Source organism: Halyomorpha halys, unplaced genomic scaffold, assembly GCF_000696795.3.
Source record: "Halyomorpha halys isolate HHAL.00 unplaced genomic scaffold, Hhal_1.1 Scaffold1243.1, whole genome shotgun sequence".
NCBI lineage: Eukaryota > Metazoa > Arthropoda > Insecta > Hemiptera > Pentatomidae > Halyomorpha > Halyomorpha halys.
The window spans coordinates 237,557-264,711 of NW_027114799.1; the positions used below are offsets into that span (position 1 = coordinate 237,557).

Here is a 27,155-nt window from a genome sequence, read left to right on the forward strand (position 1 = left end):
CATACTTATTTGTGTTTCATTGACCGCACCCCCAACCATCTTCTCCTCATTTAAAAATTAAAACATTAATCTTTTTCATTTCTGGAAGAAAAAATTATGTCCCATTTTCTCCCCTCTAATCTTTATTTCTTAAGATCAGTGATAGCACATCTTGGATGGATTTTAAATTTATTGATTGATATATCAATTATCGGCAATGAAAAACCTCTAACCACTAAAAACAACTTTAACATGAAGTTAATTATGACAAGTTTATGACCCAAAAGTACAAAGATATCTCTAATGATTAACCTTGTGCTATGTAATAAAAAATATAGAAACTAAACCTTTGACAATTTATACATTTTTAAAACACTATTTGTTTCTCCTGTGAAATTTACCAATGAAATGATACGAGGTTTCAATTGCTTACTTTCGCACATACATCTTTCATAGTTTTTATTAGTTTATGAAGAATAAAGGGAAAAACAAAGAATAGAAAAAGTTGACAATTTAAAAAAATCATGATCTCAATATTCTTAAGGATACTGAAAGAAATGTCAACTTTTTTTAATTGTTGCTCATATTTATTAATCATGTATGAATATGTTTCTAATAAATATCAGTCTGTCCCTATCTTTATTCTTAGTTGATTGTATGTTGGTTTATTAGGCGATATATATACTTAGCTTACTGGTACCATTTAAAATTCCTTTGTTTTAAATAATGTTTTAAGTAATATTTTTTTGTGTATATTATTATTTTACTGTCCCTTTGAGTTATTTTTTAAAAATTAAATTTAAAATGTTTTACTTATTTTATTTTTTTCTCATCCAATTTGATATATTCATTTTTTTATATATATATATTTCTTTATGGGAAAAACATGACTGCGCATGCTCCTGACAGTTTGCTGACTCTCAAACTGGTCCTTGGAACAAACCTTTAGTTAAGTAATTAATTCATCTTTGTTTATATATGCTGATGAAATAATTTAATGTCTATAGAAGACAGAATAGTTTTATAAATGATATAGTGTTAAAGTTCATACTTTATTTCTTTTTGTTTTCTTACCTATTCTTGGTTTGTTTTTATGTTGGTTTCTTTTTTGTTTTAAATAATTCTGTACACATAAATTTTTTGTACTTGTATGTATTTATGTTAAATTAATCAATTTATTATTATATAATATGCTATAAGTACAATTTGTGTAAAAATATTTATCTCTTCTGTAGGGCTTACTACAGAGGAGAAAAAAATAAATTACATCTATATTGCACGAACAGTTGTTTTAGGATTAGGTAAAGCTTTTTTTTTTTTTTTTTTAATCATGATCAAGTAAACTGCTTTTAGAGGTGTTTACTTAAATATTATTATTATTATTACTAAGATATTTTTAGAATAATTATTAGATGAAATTGATAAAATAAGAAGAAGAATTATTTTTATTTGAAGTCATAGTCAGAGTTTTACCAGATTTATGCTAAATCATGCTCTGAAGCTATTATGACTAGATTTATGTGCAAAAAGTGTTAACATATAACATATAATATGTAGCAAAAAAAAACTCCTCAAATAAGAAGTAAACTCTGTAGTAATATGCAGTCAAATATGCATGATAAATGATGAAAAATGATAATAATAAATTAAAAAATACAAAATTATAATTCTTGTAAAAATTGCCTTATTTAGAATTAAAATGTATTGTATGAAGTAGAAAAAATAGTTATGAATTTAAGAACAAATTATATTCCCACTTTTTTTACATAGAATTGTATTAGAATTAGATAATTTCATTTAAATAAAAGGGATTGTAAAAGAAAAACCTTTTTTGTAATTTTAATTAACAATTGAATTTTGTTCATTGAAAACAATCAAAAGATATTTTTATGTTTTAAATGATTTTTCTACATTGCCGTAAGTGATCGGTGAATTTTCAAATTTAGATAACATAGCTATGAATTCACATTTTATAAATGTTTTACCTTTGAGAATTGTATTTTTGTTTCTTGAAGTCACAAAGCCTGCATTTTCTTAAGCATATCTCACTTTTTCCTTTGTGAGAACCTCAAATTTTCTAGGACTGCCATTAACTATTATCTCTAGAAACAAAGAAATCCTTAAATTTAATTTTTCTCAGGTTCATATGTTTGGAACTTTGGAATACCATGTTCATTAACTTCAAATTTTGTTATTACAACAGAATGTTTAAAATTCCAAGAATTTGTTCATACTAGTAGGTTGAATGGGAGCATTTCTGTCCCGAAAATGCAAAAGATAATTTTCAGTATTTATTTGCCGAACAAAAAGGGTGCTAAATGTAAAAAAAGAAAGGAAAAATGGAACAGATTAATGAATAAAAAAATGTTTTCTCAACTTTTTTATTATATAAAGTAGATTGAATTATGAGAATGAAAGAAAATTTTTAATTATTTTAAAATTAAGAAATAATCTTATATTTGATTTCATTAAAATTAGATTTGATTAAATGATTTTAGGTAAAATTGTGGATTAGAATGATACTTGGTACCTCGAATTCTGTTTTAAATTATAATTTTTTGTAGTAGATTAAATCATTACAGATGAATATTTGTATCAGAGATAATAAATGTATTGTTATAAGAAAAATGATAAACATTTCTAAAAGTAATAAACAAATGTAAAGTCCCAATCCAAATCCCAAACCAAGCAATAATTTAGTAGATTTTTTCCTCATCTGTTTATTTGATATTATTACAAAGTTTTTTTATAAAGACCGAGTGATGAGTAAATAAGATTCTAATCAAGAAATTAAAGTACAAGTACAACAGCTGATCTGTATAAAAAAGACAGAAATTTCTTCCGATTGATCAATAATGAAAGAAAGCCTACAAACTAAAATCTTGTAAGGGTAAAGATGATAATTTTATCACCTGAATTTCTGAGGTTTATGCAGAATGGAGGAATTACTGCAATAGCCTCCTCAAATATAGAGGAAGGGATTAGTAAAGAAGTAAGAACTAAAGAAGAAACTCATAAAAGCCAGCTGGAAGAACAAGAATTTGACATCGAGCCCCCTGATAAGAATGAAATTGCTGATGCAATTAGCAAACTCAACAAAAATTAGGCTTCTTGTGCTATCTGATGCAGTCCCTGTCTAAAAAGTGGTCTTATTAAAACACTGCAAAACCTTATCCTGTTAAGTGAACAAATAAGGTAGTGCCCACTGATTAGAATAGCTGGATCATATGCCTTATACACAAAAATGGTGATAAACTTACATACAGCAACTATGAAGGTCTTTCATTACTTTTCTGCACTCATAAGATATTGTCTCATATTTTACTTAGATCCCTCTTGTCTTAGTTGAAAGTGAACTCGATTCGTACCAGTGTTGCTTGAGGGTAGGTAGATCTATGTCGGACCACATCTTCTGTTACTCTTCTCTTGAAGGAGACCTGAATTTAAAACAAAAACTAAGCCAATGGAGACAGCAACCATTAGGCCTCACTTCTTTGAAAGACTCTGGGGTGTATATATGTGGATTCCATAGTCTCTCAGCATAATGACTCAAATGTTGAGATTAGGACTGCAGCCTACTGATGCTATATTGACCTAAGAAAATAGCTATACAGGCGAATACGTACAGGGAAGACCAAGCTCCATGAAACCTTAGTACATTCCGTGCATATATATGGATCTGAGTGTTGGGCAACATTCTAGTAGTTTTTATGATATTTGCATATGAACGTGAATTTTAGTATATAAAATCTCCTTCTCGAACAACCAAGATACGAATTTATATAAGATTCTAATCAGTCCTTTCTCACATATTCTTTGGAGTGTTAAAGGATGCTTAAAAAATATCTCTATTAAGATTTGATCAAATGATTTTGAGAAGGATTACGATTTTGGCAGGTTACCGCTACTATTTGCTGGTCACCACTGTAACTACTGGTAGAACCTAATGGGTTAACCTGGTGCAACCTAACTGCCAGGACATGAACCACTACAGTTTTCAGCCAAACTAAGTTCTCATTTCAATTTGTAATAATTATGTAAATGCGTTAATTTCATTTGCGAATAATAATGTATTATTCCCAATTGTGTTATTTGAATCAATGTATATTACAAGAGAATTTTCTGATTCATTGAAAACTAACATCTTATATGAAATAACTCTCTATGGTGTTGTTAAGCTTAGAAGTGCCAATATGACAATCGTTGCACCCGACTTTAATTCGCCCCACAGATTTATCTCCTTAGTAGGTAGTGAGTATCAAATGCATTAGTTGGATAAGAATATTCTAACATTAATTTTTAGAAATGATCATTGTATTTATTATTAAACTCTGATTTCTCTGGATCTCTTCTCGTTCCAATATCCTTTACCCTTTCCCCAGGATATGCAGCGAATAACTGTAGAACTAACTACTCTTTCGGCTGTAAGCGAATACCTGTAGAACTGGCTACCCTTTTGGTGTAAGTGAATACCTTGCAGAGAGTAATATTCATTTATGCGAGGGCCCAAAGCGAATACTATTCTCTACACGACCTTAAGTCAATGCCTTTCGGAGTGGAGTTTCTATCGTGCAGAGATTGTTGAGGTCTTCTGATGTAGAGTACCTCACCTCTTAAATTGGTGCCAGAAAACGGTACACAGTACATCGACAACAGAATGATAACGAAGTTCCCAAATCGCTCCCGGATAAATAAAAAATTAAGTTGAACAGTTAAAGACCTCGCCTGCATTGGCAGATTGTTTGCCCGTAGAAGTTCAAAACATTCAAGGGATTAGAAATTGCAGTGCCACAAAATAGTGAAGAATGGAGGATCTGATTACTGGAAATCTTGACTTTAAAAGTGATCAAAATAATTAGAACTACGTTATTTGATGCAAATTAAATTTTATATTAAAAAAATGTTTACTATATTTGCTTGTATTTTAAGCATGTGGTTATTAATTTCATTGATAGTTTATTGAATTGCATTTAATTGAAAATAAATAAACTTATGAAATTCGGGGATTGCCAAAATTATTCTCTTTCCCTCATGAATGAGACGAGTGGGGGGGGGGGGTCCCTTCCAATATGTTGCTCCGGAATTCAGCAATCTTTTTAAGCCACTGACGCATAAAAGGCATCTTCGCGCTGTGAGCGTAATCATAGTAGTTTTATCTCCGGTACAATAACGTCTTCGAGTTCAACAATTTTTTCAGAGAGATTTCTGGATAATTATCCTAAGAGTATCTTCTGCTCTATGGATTTTATTAATGCTAGTATGTATTTTTATTAGGTTTTATTATTAGAAATATTTTATTAATTATCTTTCCTGCTGTTTGTGTGCCAGATGAAAGGTTTTGACGAGTTAATGCACAATAAAAATTACTTAAAGTGAACTGTTACACTACTTAGTTTTCAAACATTTTCCGAGGGGGGCCCCCCCCTTTTGCTTCACGTCGGGAGTAGGGTGGGCTTCACTTGGTTCGATTTCCTACTAAGTAGTCTTTTTCGACTGATCTAGACATAAATGTCTCTTGGTTTAAATTAAACAGTTCTGAATAATAGAGCTTAAAAATATTCCTAATACTGTAAATCATTTGTCAACATCTTATCAAATCAATATGGGTCTCCTAATGAAAAAGTAAAAGTTAATTTTTGGAATATCTTTATATTATATCCTCCATATTTTTATCCTAATCAACAAAACAATGTTTGTTTCATAATGAAGTAAGTAGTCATTTTATATTTTGAAGCTCATTCATTCTTAATGGAAACACGAGAGAATCCTCCACAACACAGAGAATCAGTTCAATAATGTTATGAATTACAGAGTCGCATTTAAATTATGGGCGCCCCTGGGCTCGACCATTTTTATTCTCCACATTTCATAGTATTCGGAAAGGAGGCTCAGTCAGTCAATTTTTCCCAAGAAAATAATCTTTATAATGATAACTTTAACATGATCGGATAATAACTTCACTAATGAAATTAACCGGGGAATCACCTTTGTATCTTGGCAGTTCTATGATTCTATAATTTTCGTAACACTCCGGTGTATCAGAGTTCAGCTCTCTCCAAAGAACACCCTTCCGATAGACGATTTTTAAATGTTTTGCCTTAATGCTTAGAGATGTAGACCTCTTGGATGAGTACCCCTCGTCAAAATTATATATCCGTATTATAATGATACAAAAAATGTATCATTACAACATGGACCCATACAGTCAAACATTGGTCGAGTGCTTACACCTTTCAAACTCTTCCCATACCTCTGGGTTACGCTTTGTTAAACGCAATAGTAAGCCAATCATTTGAAAATTGACATTTAAAACCACTATGTCAAAGCTTAAATTCATTATCCATTTTGAACAGTCAATATTATGTTAATAATGAGAATATCTACATGTAAATTAAAAATATTTTCTCAAATCGTGTAACCTTTTTTTTAACCAATTATTAATAGAGTGAATGGTTTAATGGTTTAATACAGTATTATCCGTTCAGTTTATTTGTTGTTCATTTTAAAAAGACTTTTTTGTCTATTTTTGCTGCAATATATCGTAGTTGGAATTACATAATGCATTTTTGAACTAATGAAAATTCAAGACCTGAAATGTGCGGGTTTAAATCTCATTGGCTGTGGTTTGGGGTCCATGTAAAACAATTAGATCTCTGGCTTCGCATGTCTTAGCAGCAAAATATCAGGTTAAATCCAATTTAGAGGTTGTTTATAAAGTTTTTTTTTATTTTTTAGTGTCCCCTTAGAACAATTTCCGAATCCACCATTAGTAGAATTACAACCCCCAAATTAATCTTAATGTGTGAAAGAAATATTATTATTTTTGTTAGTATATTTTAATTTTAATTTTATCTGAAAGTTTTCAGAAGATGAAAACTTTTTTCTAAATTATATTTGAAAACTTTTTGTTTATTTTTTTATGCGATTTTTCTTACTTTTGATGAAGATAAAGTTTCATATCCGTAAACAAAACTTGGAACCTGCATTGTATAGATCTTGTTTTTTGAATATGGTTTATTTTTTAACAAAGTATATTAATTATTCATAATTTATAATTTATTTTATTGAATTTTTTAATTACTTTTCTTTTTTTTCTCTATTTTTTAAAACTAAAAACATTTGTAAAAAAAAGTAGGAAATTTGATCCCGTCACTGGCTCGTGCAAAAAGTATTTGCACCTTGACATTTATTATGTATCAGTTATAGGAGAACAAAAACTGTATATAATCATTAATAAAAATAATTATTGAAAAAAAAGTTTCAATTTCAATCAAAAAGGTTTGAACTTCTGATGTATTAGGAAAATGAAGTACATTTAAAGTTAACTCTTAAAATTTCTTTGCCGTTTTTATTTAATTGAAAATGGTATAATGGGTAATTTTTTTTTAATAACGCCATCGTTAATTATATATATTGCGATGATGGAATTCCAATTAAAGGATCAATTGTTCCAATTCCTTTATCTGTTATTCAGTTTATTCCAATTTAATATTTCCCCCACTCCACCCCTATTGAAGTCACCAGCACCCCCACCCCGAAGCAGCGAGGTGGGGTACTTGGCCACGGGCGGAACCAGCAGTCATTCTCTCCAGAACTTGAAAGCGTTTGGTTACTGTTGTTCTACGCAGCGCACCATGTCCACCCTCATCTTCTTTCTCACCTTCCTGGTCGCCGGCGCTTTCGCTGATAACAAAACGGTAAGAGAAATACTATCATATATCAATCTTAACAGTAAGCACATATAATGAAAATATGATCTATATTCACATTTCTTTGGATACGTGATTAACTGAATACCGGTTTCGGTAAATGCGTGGATTATTATATAATTATTAGTGCTTATTGTTAAGTTTGTGTTTCGTTCTTTTATTCATCCAATGTTATATGCGAATTCAAATTACAAATCTGACTTCGTTCATCTGGTATAATAATGAAGAATATATATTTTATTCCATTTGCTAAGTTGCAACCTAAATGTTTTTACAAGCTTATTTTTGAATTGTTCATTATTGTGTTCCTCCTAAATGCTTAAATTTTCAACAGATTTGTTTTTTTAATTAATACAATATTTATTTTAATAATTTAATTTATCTGTTAATCTCATTATATTAAATTAATTAAAAATAAATTACACTAAGGTTAATGATGTATGTTGACGTTTAAGATTATTTTATTTTATACAAGAACTAAAAAAAAAAATTTTTACAATAAAAATTAAATTCTTTCTTGGCAATAATTATCCAATAAATTATAGCTTAAAAAGCTGTCTATGATTTAATTCGTATTCATATCACATTCTTAGGTGAAGTTAATACCAGTCTCAACGTTAATTCTATATTCCATATTTCATTATTTATTTTTGAACTTTGAAGTTCCATGGTTGAGAAATTAAATAACTTCATATCTGTATAGTGTTAATTTTCATATTTCCGAGCTAAAATTCGCTTCCACACTGCCATAACTACCAAAGAATTCTTAGTTACATAAAGAAGTTAATTGTTGCAAAATAGAAAAGTAAATAATGTATTTGTTAAGTGGTCCTCTTTGTTGAAAATAAATACCAGTAAACCTAGCTAAATTTACTCCCTTTTTTAAGATTATTTTCCATAACTTATCCACGAAAGTAAAAAAAAAAAAATATTACCATTTTAATCAAGACTAAATTTAATATTAAACACAAAGATTATTTTTAGATATTTGAACAATTACGATTCCACATATTTTTTTTTTTAATTATACCTATTTTATTTTTTTCAAAATCTCTAAAGATTTTTTTATTTTTCCAAAATCACTGCTTAACTATTATTTAATTGTATCACAAAACTATTGTGATATCCCTTAGCATAAGCTTTAGCATAGTTCTAGGGAACGTTTCTGCGAAAACCTGCATTCGTTTGTTTTTCCTCATCTTAAGGAAATTAAACAGCTTAATATACCATTTAATTACACGCTAAGGATTAGAAGTGCTTTTTTATTTAATTTTAAAGATACCTTGATCTCTCTGTACACGTCCTTTATTGAGGAAACACGATGAGTAATAGGATATTCGCGATAATATATGTCATCACTAAATCAGACGGTTAATGCTTTTATTACTTACTTTTTTAAAGTGTTTGTCGGCAGTCTCACCGTTCTAAGATGTGTGATCCTCCTTTAAGAATTGAGGAGTATAATATCAAAAGTTAATATGTCCACTTCTCATAAATAAATGTTTTCTGGAAAAATTAAAATTCTAAAGATAGGTATTAATCATTTAACACAGCAATCCTAAAATATAATTAGATTGACTTTTTTTACGATAGAATAAACTGGAATGACCATCGTTCAGCATACCCCCAAAAAAATCAGTCCATAATAAAATCTAAATTTTTCTTACTATGTTACAAACCAACTATTTGAATTAAAACATATATTTATCTACACCAGTTCTTTTCATAAAATACTTCTCAATTGCTCTTCCTTCACAAACATGATGCCCACTTTTGCTGCTTCTCTTCACCATTCGTTTCTACTCTTCTCGTAGCATTCTTTATGTATGAAGTCTAAAACTTTCATTTCTTATTTTTCGATTAAAGGATTGAAATATTAATGGTCAGAAATTAAAAATTCTGAAATAATAATTGTATTATTACATTATCCTATAGCATTTTACTGTTCTGAACCCAATAGTGTAACCGTTGGGACGTTATCAAGAAATCAATATCTGAAAAAGTAAGAACTTTATTAGAACTATAAATAGTTCCTTTTCTAATAGGAAAAGAATATTATATTATAATGTTTTTATTTGATTCAATTATTGTTATTATTATGTTTGTTTTGTAAATACAAAATAATTATGACTTTGTATAATGCTTTTTTTTTTTATCGATATCGTCAGATAATTTATATTTGTTCGTTCGAGGCGATTTAGACTGGACAATTTAGTATGTTTCATTATGCAACCAAAGAAAAGAATTTATAGAATAAGTTTTGAACCATTTTCAAATATTAGGACTTTTTTCTAACTTTTAGCAAAAAGGAAGCGGAGTAGCTGATTGATTGGTGCTGTGCACCTCCTACCTTTCGGTGTTGGGTTCGAATTCGGTTGTAGCAGATAATTACTTATTGTTTTACATCAGTTGTAGGTGGACTGATGCGATTGGCAGACCCTCCTAGGCCCACCTAACCTCTATAAACACCCTCACTTGGGTTGAAAGCACGGCGGTTGAGCTTGGTCTTGACTATATCACATCCTTGCACAGCCATAGGTCTAGAAACGGTACTATCTTACCTCCATGAGCTATAGTGGTATATCATAGCAAAAAAGGAAAACCGATTTAATAAGAGCAATGTTGATAAAACTGGTTTGAGATTATTTAAACCCAGTCATCAATCTCCTCAAAAAATATCATTTTTCTAAAACATTTGGCTTTTCAACTATACTAATACACATATATGATACATAAAGGCCTGGCTTACGCTGACGACATTCCAGCCCTAAGAAGTAACTAAGATGAATTGTAAAGAGTCACAAGAAATCGGCTTGCTAGAAAATAAAGATAATACAAACTAAATAATTGTGAGCCGAAAAATCCACCCTAGCGACCTGGTTTGCATGGATGGCAAATCTTTTCCGAAAGAATACAGTTTCTAATACCTCAACTCCACGATAACATCAATAAATGATCAACATACTGAGATAGACTAGCATATAACATTGTGCGAACTGAACCTCTCTGTCAAGGATACGGAAATCCTGAAAAATCTCTTAAAATCTGAAGCTATGGGTGTACATGTCCATGATTAATCCTGATGTGATATTTGGCTGCGGGACCTGGCTCTAACAGGTAACCTAGAAAGCAGAATCGGGAGATTTGTACGGAAAGCTCTCCGTACAATTATGGGAGCGATCTGGGATCAGAGCCTTAGCACAAGGAGAAGAAGTAACAGAGAGCTGCTTGCCGAGTCAGTAAATATCTCATAATATGAAGGCAAGGAGGTTAAGATGGGTGGTGGAACATATGGGTCGAAGCAATCCATCAGAACACTTCTACACAACAATGAATGGCTGTAGAGGTGGCTAGAGAACATGTGGGTGGCAAAAAATCGGATTAATAGGCAGAATCGACAAAGCTGCGAAGACCTGAATGCAGAATTGGAAAGCAGTATCCTAAGACAAACATTTGTAGAGAAGGCTTGGTTGTACATTGGTATACTGAGCTTGAACAAAATCATTAGAGCCGTTTATGGCACTTCCAATTAGTAGATTTTATAAAAAAGTTTCTATCACACCCCAGGCATACACCCATTTTAAATATGTAATATTAGTTTTGTACGATTTTTTTTGTTGACGACCGCAATGTTGTGTATTTATCATATTAAATTTGAATAGGAACGGATTATTGTACATAACATCACCATGAAGATTTTTGAAAATTAAATCATATTTGAACATAGATTTCAACGTATTTAACATAGACCCTTATCTTTTCCAATCGAAGACGCTTGTTTCAATAAGAGTATGTCTACGGCTTAAATATATTTACTTTTTTTCTGAGAGACCCACATTCTTTGATCGAGTGGATCGGGCATTAGATAAGTCCTCAATGCCTTACCAAAGTCAAGTGCCTGCTTTATCTTAAATACATAAAATGACAGATTTATTTTACAAAAAACAAAATCTTCAGAAATCAAAGGAAAACTGATATTATCGCAGTATTTTCTTGGAAAACAATTTTTTGGATTATTCTCAAAAATTAAGCCTGAGAGAAGGTTGATTTTCCAATGAGTTTGATATTAATAGATTGTTACGTAATCACCAGTACGGTGAGTTTTAGGAGCGAGGAAAATTCTGGTTTTAAATACAATGATTTTTAAATATGTATATATTGAGGTTTTGTTGACCTGAGAACATTTATGTTATGCCATGGTTCAGCTTTGAGTTCATGGCCACTTCTCAAGTACTAATTAAAAAAAACAACAACGATTCAATAACCTCTTTTGTTTTTTGTTTTTTGCTACATCAATAATAATCCAGGTTTAATCACCTCCTGGTCCCAGTATTCTTAGCATACAGGACATTGTATATACATTTATACAAATATTAAATAAAAGTTTTCGGTCGAATCACAGTCAACTTGTCATGGTCACATAAAAACTTATTTTGAAGAACCTGTCAGTCATTTTAAAAATGATTTAAATGCAAAATACATCTTTACATAATTTACTGCCACAATAAATACCTTAATAGAACATGGTAAAAAGTGACAGTTTGCTTATAAAAAATTTATATCCAACCATAAACAAATATAGAATTAAAAAAATCAACATTAAAAAGTTTAGAAACATACTTTAAACCATGGATTTTTTTTTCTTAATAAAAAAATATTTTTAAGCCTTGAAAAACTTTTTGTTCTGTAAATTAATCTGTTTTTCAACCCCCTTGTACTTTTTTTCTTAGAAAAATAAATCACGCTATAAATTTAATAAGATATTTTAAATTTTTTTCTTGAGAAAGTAATTTAAATAATTGATCTTAAAATCTTCATCAGTACTAATACTCCTAACGCCTTTTTTTCATCATCTGTGACGTATGAGATTTACATTGTCATTATATTGGATAATCAAACAATTATTAAAATATCCAATAATGGACAATGTAAATCCGAAAAGTCACGGTTAAAATAAAGTGTGAAGATTAATTAATTAAAACATCCATTCTAATATTAATAAAGGCTTAGCGAACCCGAAGGCATGATGCCGATACTACCAATAGTTCTCTACATATATCTGTTGAGAGATGTCCCTACAAACCTAAATCAGACAACGCAATCTGTCAGTTCAGAGTATATTAACATCTTAACGATTTGTTCGTTACTGACAATGAGTCTTACAACTTACACGCCCAGCTTATTCGTAGCAATGCAATAATCTGGATTATATTAATCGGGTGCTGTACCCTCGATTCAGCGTTGTGTAATCTTCTAAACTCATCCTTTTTCGGTCCGAGTATTTCACGTTACATAATACTTTATTTTCAAAAACTTTAAGCCGTTGTTCTTTCCCTAGTGCAAGAGGCCGCGTGTCGCATCCATAAAGAACAGTGGGAAGGATAATCGTTTTGTAAATTCTAAATTTAAGTTTTTGGACGAAATGTGGGAGCTAAGAAATTTCGAAATTGAAAAATAACTCGCCTTAAACCTCGTTTTTATATCAGTATTTTTTAGTTACCATAGAGCCTAAATACTTAAACCTATTTATCAGTTCAAACGTATTTCCTCCTATATTTATATAACCGAAATTGCTCGTGTTTCTACTGCTAACGATATATTTTGTTTTATCCTTATTTATTTCGAGACCTAGTTCCTTACAAGAGTTTATCAACGTAATTGTATTTATAATGAGGTGTAGATAGTTGACCGTAGATTAATGATTGGAGAAGTTTGTCGGGGGGTGCGGTCAGCAAAGAACAACATAAATAAACAAAACCATATTTATTTATTTTATGCCGACGTTTTGACCTGAGTTTCAGGTCTTCATCAGGGGTTGTGGTGTAGAAGGCAGGTTGGTAACTGGGTTGCAGGTTGCAGTTACTAATAAATAGTTTTTCTGTTATTTTTGTTCCATTCTTGACCGCCACTCTGAACATCTTCCTACAATCATCACATAATCTTGCAATATGTTAATACTTTTGAATTTAAATAATTTTTAAAATAAATAAATTGATATTTTATAGCACGTTTCTATAATACGTGGATAAGTTGAATTAGGGAAAACCATTAAACAAATATTTATTTTTCGATGAACAGATTTTGAGATGAAATGAAATATTTATTAGGCTTATACAATGCCTCCTTATCATTTTTCAAACATTTGTTTAGTAACTACCGTATTAGAAACTATTTATCTCTTTATTATTACTATTATTATTTCAATTGTTCCAATACTGTTCGTAAGAACTTAATAATACGTAATATAAAGTTCGTCAGAACTTAATGATACGTAATATTAAAAATTGATAAATGGACCATATTAGAAACTATTTATATCTTTATTATTACTATTATTATTTTAATTGTTCTAACACTGTTCGTCAGAACTTAACAATACGTAATATTACGTTCGTCAGAACCTAATGATACGTAATATTAAAAAATGATAAACCAACCGTATTAGAAACTATTTATCTCGTTATTATAACTATTATTATTTTAATTATTCTAATACTGTTCGTCAGAACTTAATTATACGTAATATTAAACGTGATTCTTAGTAGGAACAGGTTATTTCTATGAAAAAAGCTTGGTTGGTCTAATTAAAAATAGTATTGGTTTAATTAAAAAATAATAATAAAGAGATATTTATTGTCTAATACAGTCATTACTTAATAAATGTTTGAAAAATGATAAGGGAGCATTGTATAAGCCTAATAAATATTTCGTTTCGTTTTAAGATCAGTTCATCGAAAAATAAATATTTGTTTAATGGTTTTCCCTTCAGAGATGACTGATTGCAACAATGACATTCCAAACATTACATCGATAATCCTAAGGAAATAATAAGCACTCTTAGCAATTGTATCAATATAATTATCAGTTTAATCCCTCTTCGAACATGTGTTAATAGATGTTTCATTTGGCCTCTTCATATTTTTAAAAATCATCATGCTTTTGTGTTAAGTATTTTTGATGAGCAATGAATTCCGAATCAGGAATATAAAAAATCAATGATTCCGGTCCGGGTGCCAAACTTAATGGAACCATACGTGTCTATAGCCTATGGCTGTCTATATCGAAAGTTAGTTCTGGAAGAGGTAAAGAAAATGGAATAGTGCATGGCAGAATTGAAAATGAGATCCTCCAATACGCCGATTATGGTACAGTGGATATAGATTTTATGTTACGAAATTTAAAATTTTGAGAAAATCACTTATAAAATTTATTTTATGTATTTTGTAAAGATATGATCTATCCCTCACTAACAATCATGTGATTAATCTAGAATCTAGGTTTTTCATGTTACGAAGTGAAGATAAGAACAAAAAAATTTCATTTTTAAGAGAAAATAATTTTTTGAAAATTTCGCTGTTTTCCTTGAATAGTTGCACATCTATCAAAAAAAAAAAAAAAATGGTTTAATTTTCAAATAGACGTGCTCCAAAGATTTTTAACATAACAGTCACATTGTCTACAGGGGTCCAAGACAAGCAGTTCATTGGCCGCGTACGGTCCTCCGGTAAATGCTTTGGCCGAGGATGCTGTGGAATAAATGTAAACGCTACAACCACATAATAATACAAACTATTATCATAATTACTTAAAGTGATTCTATTATCCTTGCCAAATTCCTCAACGCTCACTTCGAAATACATTTTTTTGGAAATATGATCTGGACCGGCTGTATCATACAAGTTGAATTTAATGGCGCGCACTTTAATTGGGTTTGAATACTCCTGGTTTAAAATATCATAGACGTAGTAAACCTTAAGTAAAATGAGCTTTTCAATAATTGCATCACGTTAATTTTTGCCTTTTCCGAAGCTTCCTTCTCAAAAGTCCCCCTTGTGTCACGTTGAAGACAATTGATGACGTCCCACCCAATTCATCACGTCACGTCATTTGTTTCTGAAGGCTTTCAAGGCGTCACGAAACCGAAAATTTTCCTATCAGGGTTCTTCAAACGAACCAATTTCTTTTTCCTTTTAGTAACTTAGTTTTTAAAAAAATATATTCCAATTCATAGTACTGCCATATTTCAATGTTACTGGACTGTTATGTCTGGGAGTTTAATTATATTTTCACATTTAATGGGCCTGTTCGGATCTCAATCGCCTATAACTGTCCTAGGCCTACTGCTCGTATACTATACGATTTAGTGTGACATTAAAGTTCTATTTTCCCATTATTTCACAACAATAATAGCTGATATAATTTAGATATAAGTTAATATCTCTAGTTTTATTTGTAAATATCAGACTCGGTGATTTTGTTTTATATTTGAATGGCTTCGACTTTTAACCATGCATGTCCTCTGACACCCGAAACCGCAACATGTGCTCCTTTTTCGCAACATTGCTTTGCGTGATCTCCAGGGGCACCATTTGTCCGAACTGTAACAATGAAATTCTTTCAAGTCTCTTATACTCCTTTATCCTTCTTTTAATAAATACTTTATCGATGCAAAAGTGTAAAATATCCTAAAAGAGAAAAATATGTATTGGAATAGAATTAGAATATTTCAAAAACATTGGTGTATGTCTCTAATTGTACCGACTAACTACTCATTGTCTCGACAATTTTGGGAGTATCAGAACAGAAAGGGACAAGATCGCTTAAATGCAGACACAATATAGTATATCTCACATCAACATTCTAAGAAAGATTCATCAAGTAAGAAAGCACAAAACTTCAAAACACCTCATACAGATACTTAATTGGGTTTTTATAGCCTTAAAGCTTTGGTTTTCTCTTAATTACAACTGATATATTTTTATTGAAAAAAAAAATCTTTCAGACGATTATAAAATATTTGCTATTAATTTAATCAAATTCCAAGGGATTATGGGTGTAATAGATATGTACCTACCTTCCCACCTGAGATAAGATAAAATATATGATTTATTATTGTAAAAAATAATTTAGAAAAGAAGTCTGCTGTATAAAATATAAAATATTTTATTTTATTCATGCGTTATAATTTTATTTTAGCTGTTCTGACTTTCCTTACAAGTCATCAATAAGATACTGTATTTCTATTTTGCTTCTGTGGTATGATTATATACATAACCTAGGCGATAAAGAGATATCTTTAAAATATGGTTATCCAGATACTTTATTCCTCTTAGCTAATTTTAAATATGCTCTACGAGTGGTAGCGACTCCGAGGGCTGTGATGACCGAACTCATTTCGCCGCCAAGTCTCGTCCAAGCTAGGCCCTGTTGGCTACGCCCATCCGGTCTTCCAGCCTGGTCCACCCATCTCGTGGGCTTTGTTGTCTGCTTCAGGACAATATTCGAAATTTCTTATTACTAGATTTAATTTGTCAGCACTCTTCTAACATTCTGGAAGAATGGAAAACCACTCTGATAAATCTTTTATTTTTTTTTTCGTTTAAATAAATGTTTATCATTAGTCAGTGTGCGTGTGGCACAGACCGCCCTCGAAAACGATATTTGATTCAGAAGAAGTTTTAAAGTGTTTATAGGCGTTCTCCTCGCAACAACGTAAGAGAGTAGCTTGTGGGATTAAGAATAAAAAAAAATTGTATTTTTTTGTATCCTTATTTGTTATTATGAGAGTAAAACTGGATTGAATAAATTTATAATCCATTGGGAACCTCTCGAATCCCAACAAACCCCTCAAATTTTATGGAATATTAGTTCTGGAGATCGTGAGTGGGCTAAAGAAAGAACATTTACAAAAAATAACAATATTTTTTGATCAGTTGCTATACTCTCTCTTCCTTAGGTATGAGAAATGAAAAAAAAAAATTGTCCTACAACAATTTGAAAGTTTTCTATCTGAATTTATGTATCCATTTTTCAAAAATAAATCAAGATTTTTTTGACAAATTAAAATTCTACAGCTAAAACATGTTCAGTTCATATCAAAATTTCATTTTTCTATTGCGATATAGATGTTACAAATCAGCATATTTCAATAAAAATATAAGTAATTTCTGCGATGTTCATATTTTAAATAATAATTTTCCAAGTGGATATATTGGGTTTCGATAGTTCTCCTGAATTAATTCATGATTTATATTATATGTTATGCCTCATAATGTTGTAAAAAAAATGTTTTTTTGTAATTAAGTTTATATATAGCGAGTATTACATTACCATTTTTTTTACATAAATCTCTTAATTATGGTACAGTAAGATGCAAGAATAATAAGGAATAACACCGTGATATACTTTTATTAACTTGAAGGATCTCTTGATTTCTTAGATCAGTAAAAAAATAATTTATTTTTTTAATCTAAGCCATTATTAGTATTTATCTCATTTATTTTACTGATTATTGCAAAACGTCACCAGTATAACTAGCAGTAATTTCATATCCAATTATTTTGATTTTTTTCTCCATTTTAATGTAATTTTATTTGTTTCTTTTTTTAAACCCCAGACTTACAGGTATAGTTAAGTTTTTGAGCAACTGCTTAAATGCGGTTCTTGTTGAGAACCGACTGGCTCATTAAATCCTTTCATTGGCCGAACTGCCAATAACTCCGCCCTCCTTAGCCTAAATATTTATAACATTCCAGTTGTTTTAGCATCGATTCCTTAATTTTAACTACTAAACGTTGTGTTTTCCTTCTTCTTCTTTTTTTTTTCTTTCTTTTTTATTCTCCATACATGAAGATTTTCGACTTGTATTCTAAGAATCCTTAAAATTAATAATGAAAATTTTATGAGAGAGTTATTTTAGATCTGAAACAATTTTTATTATATAACGAAATCTGTAAAACTGTGATATAAAGTAAGCCATTATCGGTAAGTCGATTTTGGCGTAAATGTTACCCTGATATCCCTGCCTTGTTCCTAGCATAAACAAGTATTTACAGGCAATACTTTTCTTTACTGTATGTAGGTTTCATATAAAGCTAAATTAAAGTAAAACAAGTTTTAAATCCTATACGCCTATCATAAAGTTTATAAACCTAGGAAAAATAGAAATATCATTAATACATAATTTGAATTCTTGTTGGAGACTGGTATGTTTATCATAAAAAAAAAAAAAATAATAAGAAATATCTATTTAGACTCAACTTGTTTATTTTCTTATTACTCCACTCATACGTTTCGGCCATACTCAAGGATAACTTATTCTAAATATCACTTATCAATTTTCTCAATTCTCAATTTTCTGACAGGCTATTCTGCCTGCAACTTTTGTAGAAAAACTTTTGGTAAAATTGTATTTTATTCTATAAACCTATTTTTTATCTAACTAATAAACTTTTTCTAATATTATTCAATGTACACTTTCTACTACAACGATATCACCCCCTTTATCAACAATAAATTTTCAATATGAATGAACGGAAGGAACCGTTGATATGACATGGAGAAGCCTGAAAACAGAATTCTGATGATATATGGAAACTTATTGTTTATCCGAGAAGAGGGTTGAGAAGCCCTCTAGTTGTGTGATATAGTTCGGATGATACCTCAATTAGCAGAACGAAACTGTTTTGTTATAGCCGTGTTCTTGGGGACTAAAATTTAGGGTTCTTCTAATGCCTAATAAAAAGTACATCAGGGAATTTGTATAATGTACGATAAAAAGTTTAAACTTTAGTTGAATTCATTATTCTGAAGAACTGTTCGTAGATTCCGATTGCTACAACACTTACTTGACAAACGCTCTAAACATCCCATTCACTACAAAAAATTAGTATACACTACGATAATCAGACCAATTTGGACATATGGAATTGAGCTCTGGGGCTCCACCAAACCATCAAATTCCTCCCGCATCCAATCCTTACAATCCAAAATCCTACGTAAAATCCTTGATGCTCCTTATTACGTTACAAATAAACTCATTCACAAAGACCTTAACATCCCATTGTTGCAGATTTGGCCTATAACAGAAATGGGTTTTTTCATTTCAAACTCCTTACCCATCCTAACCCATTAATTCTTAATCTTTCATCCTTAACAATCCCTGATAATCCTCCGAGACGTCTAAAAATAAGATGGCCACGGGACCTTCTAATTTAAATCAATGCTTGGGTGGTTCCTTCCCAAGATTTTCAAGTATATGAAACATACAACATATTTAGTTATTGTATTTATTATTTGTACAGTTGTAAATCACATCAAATAAATTTTTAAAAAACTTCTGGAGAAATTTTAAAATCTTTGGTTTGTAAAAAAATTTCATATGTACTGCGGAACGTCGATTCTTATTAAGATTTTTTTATTATTATAATTTTTAAAAATATTTGTATATTAAGTTACCTTTAAGATTCGTGTACAATTTTATTATCCAAGAAGTTTTAATTTTAAGTAACTTTTACATTAACTTAAATATACTTAGCCAGTAATGACTCGAAGCAGAGTCAACTGAGCTCAATTGGACCGGGCCGGATGGGAAAGCGGCTTAACGTTGAGTGAAAGCTGTTCTGCGAAATATTTATGTCAATCGCAAATGACGCATAAATTAATTTAAATCATACTAATATGATTTATTTAAATATCACATTCAGAAAAAATATATATTTCAAGAATTTAGAATAGAGAAAGTAATGACAGTAGAATTTCGATTACCCGAAGTAATGGAGTTGACATGTCGCAGGTATATATGAAACTGCGATTGAGGGAAACTTTTTATCTAAAGAATTACATACACACTTGCGATCAATTTCATGTTTTAACGTTATCAAAGCTTGAAATAGCAAGTAATCAGTCAATGTCTTTTGCTGTTTTAAATTACTTTCCTTACTTGATTTCTAACTTTTCTGAAATGTATGACGTGATCACTTTCAACATTTCCCTGTTTACAGAAGTTCAGGAGATATCCATTTTATTTATTGAATTATCTGAATTGTTTGCATTATGAAGCATTTATTTAGTATTTTCTCAATTTTCAAAATTTTATGAAACCACTTTCTTTACCTCAAAAAAAAAAAAGCCTAAAAAATAAATGCCTTAGACCCCTTTTGTTAAACCATCCAAAAACAACTAATTCTATGGTGGATCATAATGACTTTTTCGTAGATGAAGTGGATTTTTCAGAATATTTGAATTTAAAAATATTGTTTTGACAGGTTTCATTCCGCTTGTTCATTAACAAATTTTGTTGAACAATAAAGCGATAACTACTCAACGAAGCCCATTTAATACTCGCAGGTGCTAAAATGCTATTAACTATTTTTTTTTAAGTAGAAAAAACGGTTAATCAGAAACACGATTGATCAAGGCATCGTTAATTGAGGGTATACCACATTCTGTTTCTTTTAATTAGCAGTCATATCTGCCCTCAATAATGGCTTTTATTAATATTAATTCTGTATGTGATATTTATATATTTTTACTCATACATAGGAGAATGTCGTTTATCCTTTGTCAAGATGGTTCGGAAATGAAAAAATGGGTGAAGTCATTTGTGATCTCTTCGTCATTGTGTCAACATGTTGACATTTTTCTTAGTCACTGCGGATTATTAGCCTCTGTGTGTGTGTAATTAGTGTGATAAAGAGACTAAGAACAACTTATAGAAAAAATTTTACATATAATTTGTTTTGTTTTTTTATTATTTATAATTGACATAAAATTGCATCTAGTAAATTTGATGTAAGAGCATAATGGTAGAGAAACTACCCATTGGTAGCACTCCAATAACACGTCTACATTAGAAGGTCTCAAGGCCATCTTCTTTTCACGCGCCTCGGATGATTGTCAGGAATGGAAGAGGAAGCAAGTTAGAAACCAGTAAGTTTGGGTGGTTAGTGAGTTTATGATGGATGGATTGATATCTGGTCCGGGATAGATCGGTTACATATTGAACGTTAAGATCTTTATGGATGATTTTATTTTTGACAAAGAAGGGAGCATTGAGAATTTTAAAAAGAATTGTGGATTGTAAGGATATGGTATGAGAGGAGTTCGAAGGTTTGGTGTTGCCCAAAAGCACAACTCCATATATTCAGATAGGCCTGATTATAGTCAGGTAGATCAATATTTTGAAATGGATTGAATATTTAAACGATTTGTCAAGTAAGTGCTGTAATATTCGGAATCTACGTGCAGTTTTCTGTCCTTTCAATGTTGTGTGAGGATTCCAGATTAGTCTTTATTAGTCTAAGGTAGCGGATCTGTCCGACAGAGGTAAGAGCGATGTTATTAAAGGATACTGTAGGGCAGTTGGTAGGTTTACGACGAAGGGTAAAGGTGATTAATTTGATGGGATTTATTTTAATCCTCAAACTTCGACACCATTCTTCGAGGGCTGTGATATGGGATGTAATGAAAGGGTTATTATTAACTGTGAGCATACATGTATCATACTTACGTGTAGAGGATGGGACCGAGGATACAAGCTTGGAGGGCCAACAGACTATGAGAAGATGGATGAATAGGAACCATTGTGATTTACTATGAATAATCTATCAGTGAGAAAGAAACGGATAATGAGATTATATTTCGGAGGTAGCTTATAGATTGTAATTTAAAGCTTAAGTAAATGACATTATTTTTTTACTAACATAAGTAGAATTTTGGTTATGTTAAGTATAATAATTCACTGTCACTAAGAAAAATCCACAAACACAATGACAAAGAATCACAATAATAATTTATTAATCCTACTTCTTTTGATCCGTTCATAGCTTTTTAATAATAATTTGGGCGACTTTAGCTTAGGTTTTTATAATTGCTATGAATTTTTATCTTAATAAAATAAGGTTCAAGAAGGTTAAAATTAATTAATTTCTAATGTAAATTTGTCTACTCTCCTGAATTGGTGATCTCATATATTACGCTTTGGTCGTTGCTTCTGAGATTTTATTTACCAACCAGGTAATATGGTAATATCTGAATGCTTCTACAACCACGATATTTGTAAGGGCATAGGTATGGGATGATTTAGTCGTAACCCTTGCACAACGAGACAAATTATAGATTTAAAAAAAAAAATTAAAATCGTTCAAAAATTTAATTGTTAATAGTGGTCGAGGGTGGGAGCGGTCAGCAAAAAAAATAAATAAATAAATAAACCAAAAAATCTTTATTTATGCCGACGTTTCGACCTGCATTTCAGGTATTCATCAGGGCTATAGAACAAAAGTGATAACAATTATCATCTAGAGAAACATGAAATTGAAAAGAAATAGTATACTCAGGTCGAAACCTCCGCATAAATAAATATTTTTTTGTTTATATATGTTTTTTTTTCTAACCGCCCCTTCCCCGACCATCTCCAACTGTCTATACCAAATTAAAAAATTTAAAATCGATTAGGAAGTATGAATTACCTATTGATCTACTCGTTTGCATTCATCTTATAACTTTATCGTTTAATTAATCAAAATATTTAACAGCAATACTTTATTCAATGAATAATATACATCTTAAATTTTAATGTTACAGGCATATATTTTTAATGTTTCGTTACCAAAATTAAATTCAAAGTTCATGTAATGTTTATTATCGTTATACTATTTTTGTGTCTTTGTATTTATAGTAAACGGACTCACACTGAGTCACACATTGGTTATTTCTGAAATTATCTCGTAAAATAACACCTTAATCAGACAGTGTTATCTGTATCAACAATGCATCAGATATAAATTTGAAGCGTTGCAATGATACATTTGTTAATTCTGCGATCCTCTAACTCTACCCTAGCCATCTATTAAAGTACTCTCAAAAGCAAGGTTTGACCAAGACATAGAACGTCCAAGATATAATGTTAAAATAATTTTTTTATTGGCTTATTAGTGACCAAAATGTTGATCTATAAATTTTTTAATTGAAAATAAAAAATAGGGTTTTACAATAAATTAACTCATTTACATCTCTCTAAATTGATTTATTGTTATTAATAGAAATAATACGGTTACATTTCGGTTAGTTATGTCTGTATTCTTGGATACATTTTAAAATCAAACATAAGTAGGTAATATTCATAATTTTTTTTCAGTAATATTAAAAGCGATTTAAAAAATATTAACTTTGTTTCACATGAAACGTTTTATTATAAATAACGCCCCAATATTTTTTCAGTGGTGCAGGAGGTGCTGCTTACAAATTATCAACCTTTTATAGCCAGAATTTATTACTTAAGATTGCCAAAAAATAAAATTGAATCCTACCTTACAGGATTCGAACCGACTATTTTTAATTGTGTCATACCCAATGTATTTAAATAGTAATGATGTTTTTAAAAACATATACAAAGCATGATAGTCAATTTCAACAATTTTAGTGGATGACTTTCCCTTAGATTTATTAAAACTCGAATCATCTTATCCATTATCGAATTAACTTTTCAAACCATATCATGTCGATTTTAAGAGGATGGTTCTGTATTTTTTAATTGTGTTATACTCAATGTATTTAAATAGTAATGATGTTTTTAAAAACATATACAAAGCATGATAGTCAATTTCGAATAATTTTAGTGGATGACTTTCCCTTAGATTTATTAAAACTCGAATCATCTTATCCATTATCGAATTAACTTTTCAAACCATATCATGTCGATTTTAAGAGGATGGTTCTGTATTTTTAAAGTGTGTTATACCCAATTGATTTAAAAAGTAATGGTGTTTTCATAAACAAGTATCAAGTATCATGTTCAGCTTCCACTAAATTTTATGGATGACTATCCCTAAATTTTTTAATACGCGATTCATCCCATCCATTATGGAATTAAATTTTATTGATTAAACCGTATCATTTCAAGAGGATGGTTCTGTATTTTTTAAGTGTGTTATACCTAATTTATTTAAAAAGTAATAGTGTTTTCTTAAACAAGTGTAAAGTATGATGTTCAACTTCCACTAAATTTTACGGATGACTTTCCCTAAATTTTTTAAAACGAGGGTCTTCCCAGCCATTATTGAACTAAATTTTCATTGTCTTTTTCTAACCCTCTTATTTTAAATTTAAGAGGATGGTTTTGTATTGTTTCATTGCATTATAATCAATTTATTAAAAAAAATTAAGGCTTTTTCATAAACATGTATTATCCCTCTGATTTGTTTTCTAATTGCAAGTGAACCTTTTAATTTTTTTTTTTTTTATTATTTCACAGTTTCTTAAGTATACACTCCAGCTATACCAATATAAAATCTAGGACATTTTAAACAATCGACTTAATATCTCGGAGGAAGGAGTATAATGTAGGAGGTAAGCGGTGAAGAAATGTGAAGCTAGAAAGACTATGGGCTCTAGAGGCCTGGTTTGTCAACGGTTGCCTTTGTTTCAATTCAGATTGCAATGGCCGACATTCAAATTAAACCTGTGCTCCAGGGGCATGGTGAATCCTTTTGGCTTCACTTTTGCTTTGAATGACAGTTGAATATGTCACCCCTGGTTTACATTAGTAGGGAGTTAGTTGGTGGTATAGTTAATATTCGCCAAAATAGGTTAGGTGTTTTACTCCTAGAATATTTTTTAATTACAAATTTTTTAACGCCTAGTCTAGATAGTTCCTACAATCTAATATTTATTCTGACGAAATAACGTTTTGGAAGATAGTTGATTTCGATTTCAACATTTTCTGTTGTTCGCGTAAGACACTAAACCTATTCATAACATAACTCTAGATATTATGTAGTAGCACTTCATCCAGGTATTTCCATATCTACTTAAATATCCCTTATGAAATCGTAACAGTAAAGTGTAACAGAATGCGATGGTACATTCTAACATTCTCAGTGTGGGTAATATGTGAAATGAAATTAAGGGTTTGGAAACTGATGTAAAATATCAATCTCTTGGTAATTTTTTTTTTCTATTTTGTATTCGTCATAGTCATCGAAATTAATGTTAGGTCATCGATTGCCGTGAGGTCAATGCCTCTAGGTTAGTGTTCCACGATGCAATAAATCTGATTGAGTTTTTTTTCATAAAACATGCTCACATGATTTATAACGCATATAAAATTTAAGAATGTGCCTGAACTGCTTCTCTCGTCTAGAATATTATTAGTTGCTTCTAAATGAAATTGGAATGACCTCATTATTTAGATCGTCTTCCGGATTTAACTAGAAAAATAGTATGTTCCATGTTCATCACTATCCGTGGGTTGATGCTGATCAAGTTTGTTGTTACAGGCAATGATGGAAATATAATTAACAAGTTAAGAAGTGGTTCTGTAACCAAACTCTAATCCCTAACAATGACTTTAAAATGGTTCGCCTTACCCTTATCATATTGTTAGTTGGTTAATAGTCTTGAGTCATGAGTTTTATCAAACAATAGGCAAGAGTGGTTCGGCGTTTTTTAAGAATTGTTTTCCATTGTTTAATGTTCTATGTCTAAATTAGTGCTTGGATTAAGGATAGATTATAATTATTTATAATGGGAATCCAAATCTTAAAGGAGAACTTGTTTATGCGATCCTGAGCAATTTGGCCCGCAAGATTTTTACGGTGTGTATTCTTCTGCGGCATAAATCAATAATTTTGTTTAAATCCTTCCACGTTTTCGACAATGATTGATTTCAATTATATCTTGACTTTCGAACTTGGTTATGTTATTTTTTGCTCGTACTTTCAAAATTGCCTGTCAGTTTTTAACTTTTGTTGTTATTCCTGATTAAGACTCTTGAATCATCAGGAAATTCCTTGATCTACTGTCGCGGGTAAGAGTCATCGAGATATAAGAAACATTTATCATGTCTTATGTTAACACTATCTTGCGGATAGATGTTTACTGTTGCAAACCGTTCATGATTTATGGATTGTTACTGTTCTTAGAATTTAAGTAGAGGATATCAGTTTGTATTGGCGTCTATAATTTATTTTTAAATAACACGTACCTGACAATTTAAACCGATACGTAGTATGAAGTCCTTACCATAGGTGGATTCCGTTGTGACTCTTGGATAATCATAATTTAACCCGTTTTATCTCTTGAACTGTCAATTTTTACCCTTATCAAGTTATGAAGGGTTTGCTCGTGACTGCAGCGACTCTGGTTCCGGCCTAGGGGATCGACTTTTATTTCTTTGGTGGTCCTGCGAAATGAAAACTTGACCCTCAGTTTATGAAATAAAAGTGAACGTATTTACAGAATATATAAATTAATATTTTACTAAAAATTATATTAGTGTTTTTTAAATATATTCTTGACATAAAAGCCCCGGAAAAATTCAGCTCAGTAAATAAAAATGGAACATAAGCAGAATTTTAAATAAACTATCACAAACACTTGAAAAAAAAAACTGATAATAATATAAAAATATTTTGACTGGGTTGAAGATGAAAATGGCCAAAGAATAAGCCGAAACTTTACAAAAATGTGGAATGTATGTGGTATGGAATAAAACTGTGAAACTATATATATATATATATATATTCATTATTCTGAAGAACTGTTCGTAGATTCCGATTGCTACAACACTTACTTGACAAACGCTCTAAACATCCCATTCACTACAAAAAATTAGTATACACTACGATAATCAGACCAATTTGGACATATGGAATTGAGCTCTGGGGCTCCACCAAACCATCAAAT

The 27,155-nt window shown here is 30.5% G+C and overlaps 1 protein-coding gene across 1 annotated transcript in view; it reads left to right on the plus strand.

The window, feature by feature from the left end:
• The first annotated feature begins 7,518 nt into the window (after positions 1 to 7,518).
• The window catches only part of LOC106688962 (GILT-like protein 1), a 99,222-nt gene continuing 79,585 nt past the window's right edge, over positions 7,519 to 27,155 (plus strand). The window contains exon 1 of the mRNA XM_014433681.2: positions 7,519 to 7,676. Coding sequence (XP_014289167.2) covers positions 7,614 to 7,676 — 63 coding nt within the window. The 5' untranslated portion in view covers positions 7,519 to 7,613. The remainder of the gene's footprint in view (positions 7,677 to 27,155) is intronic.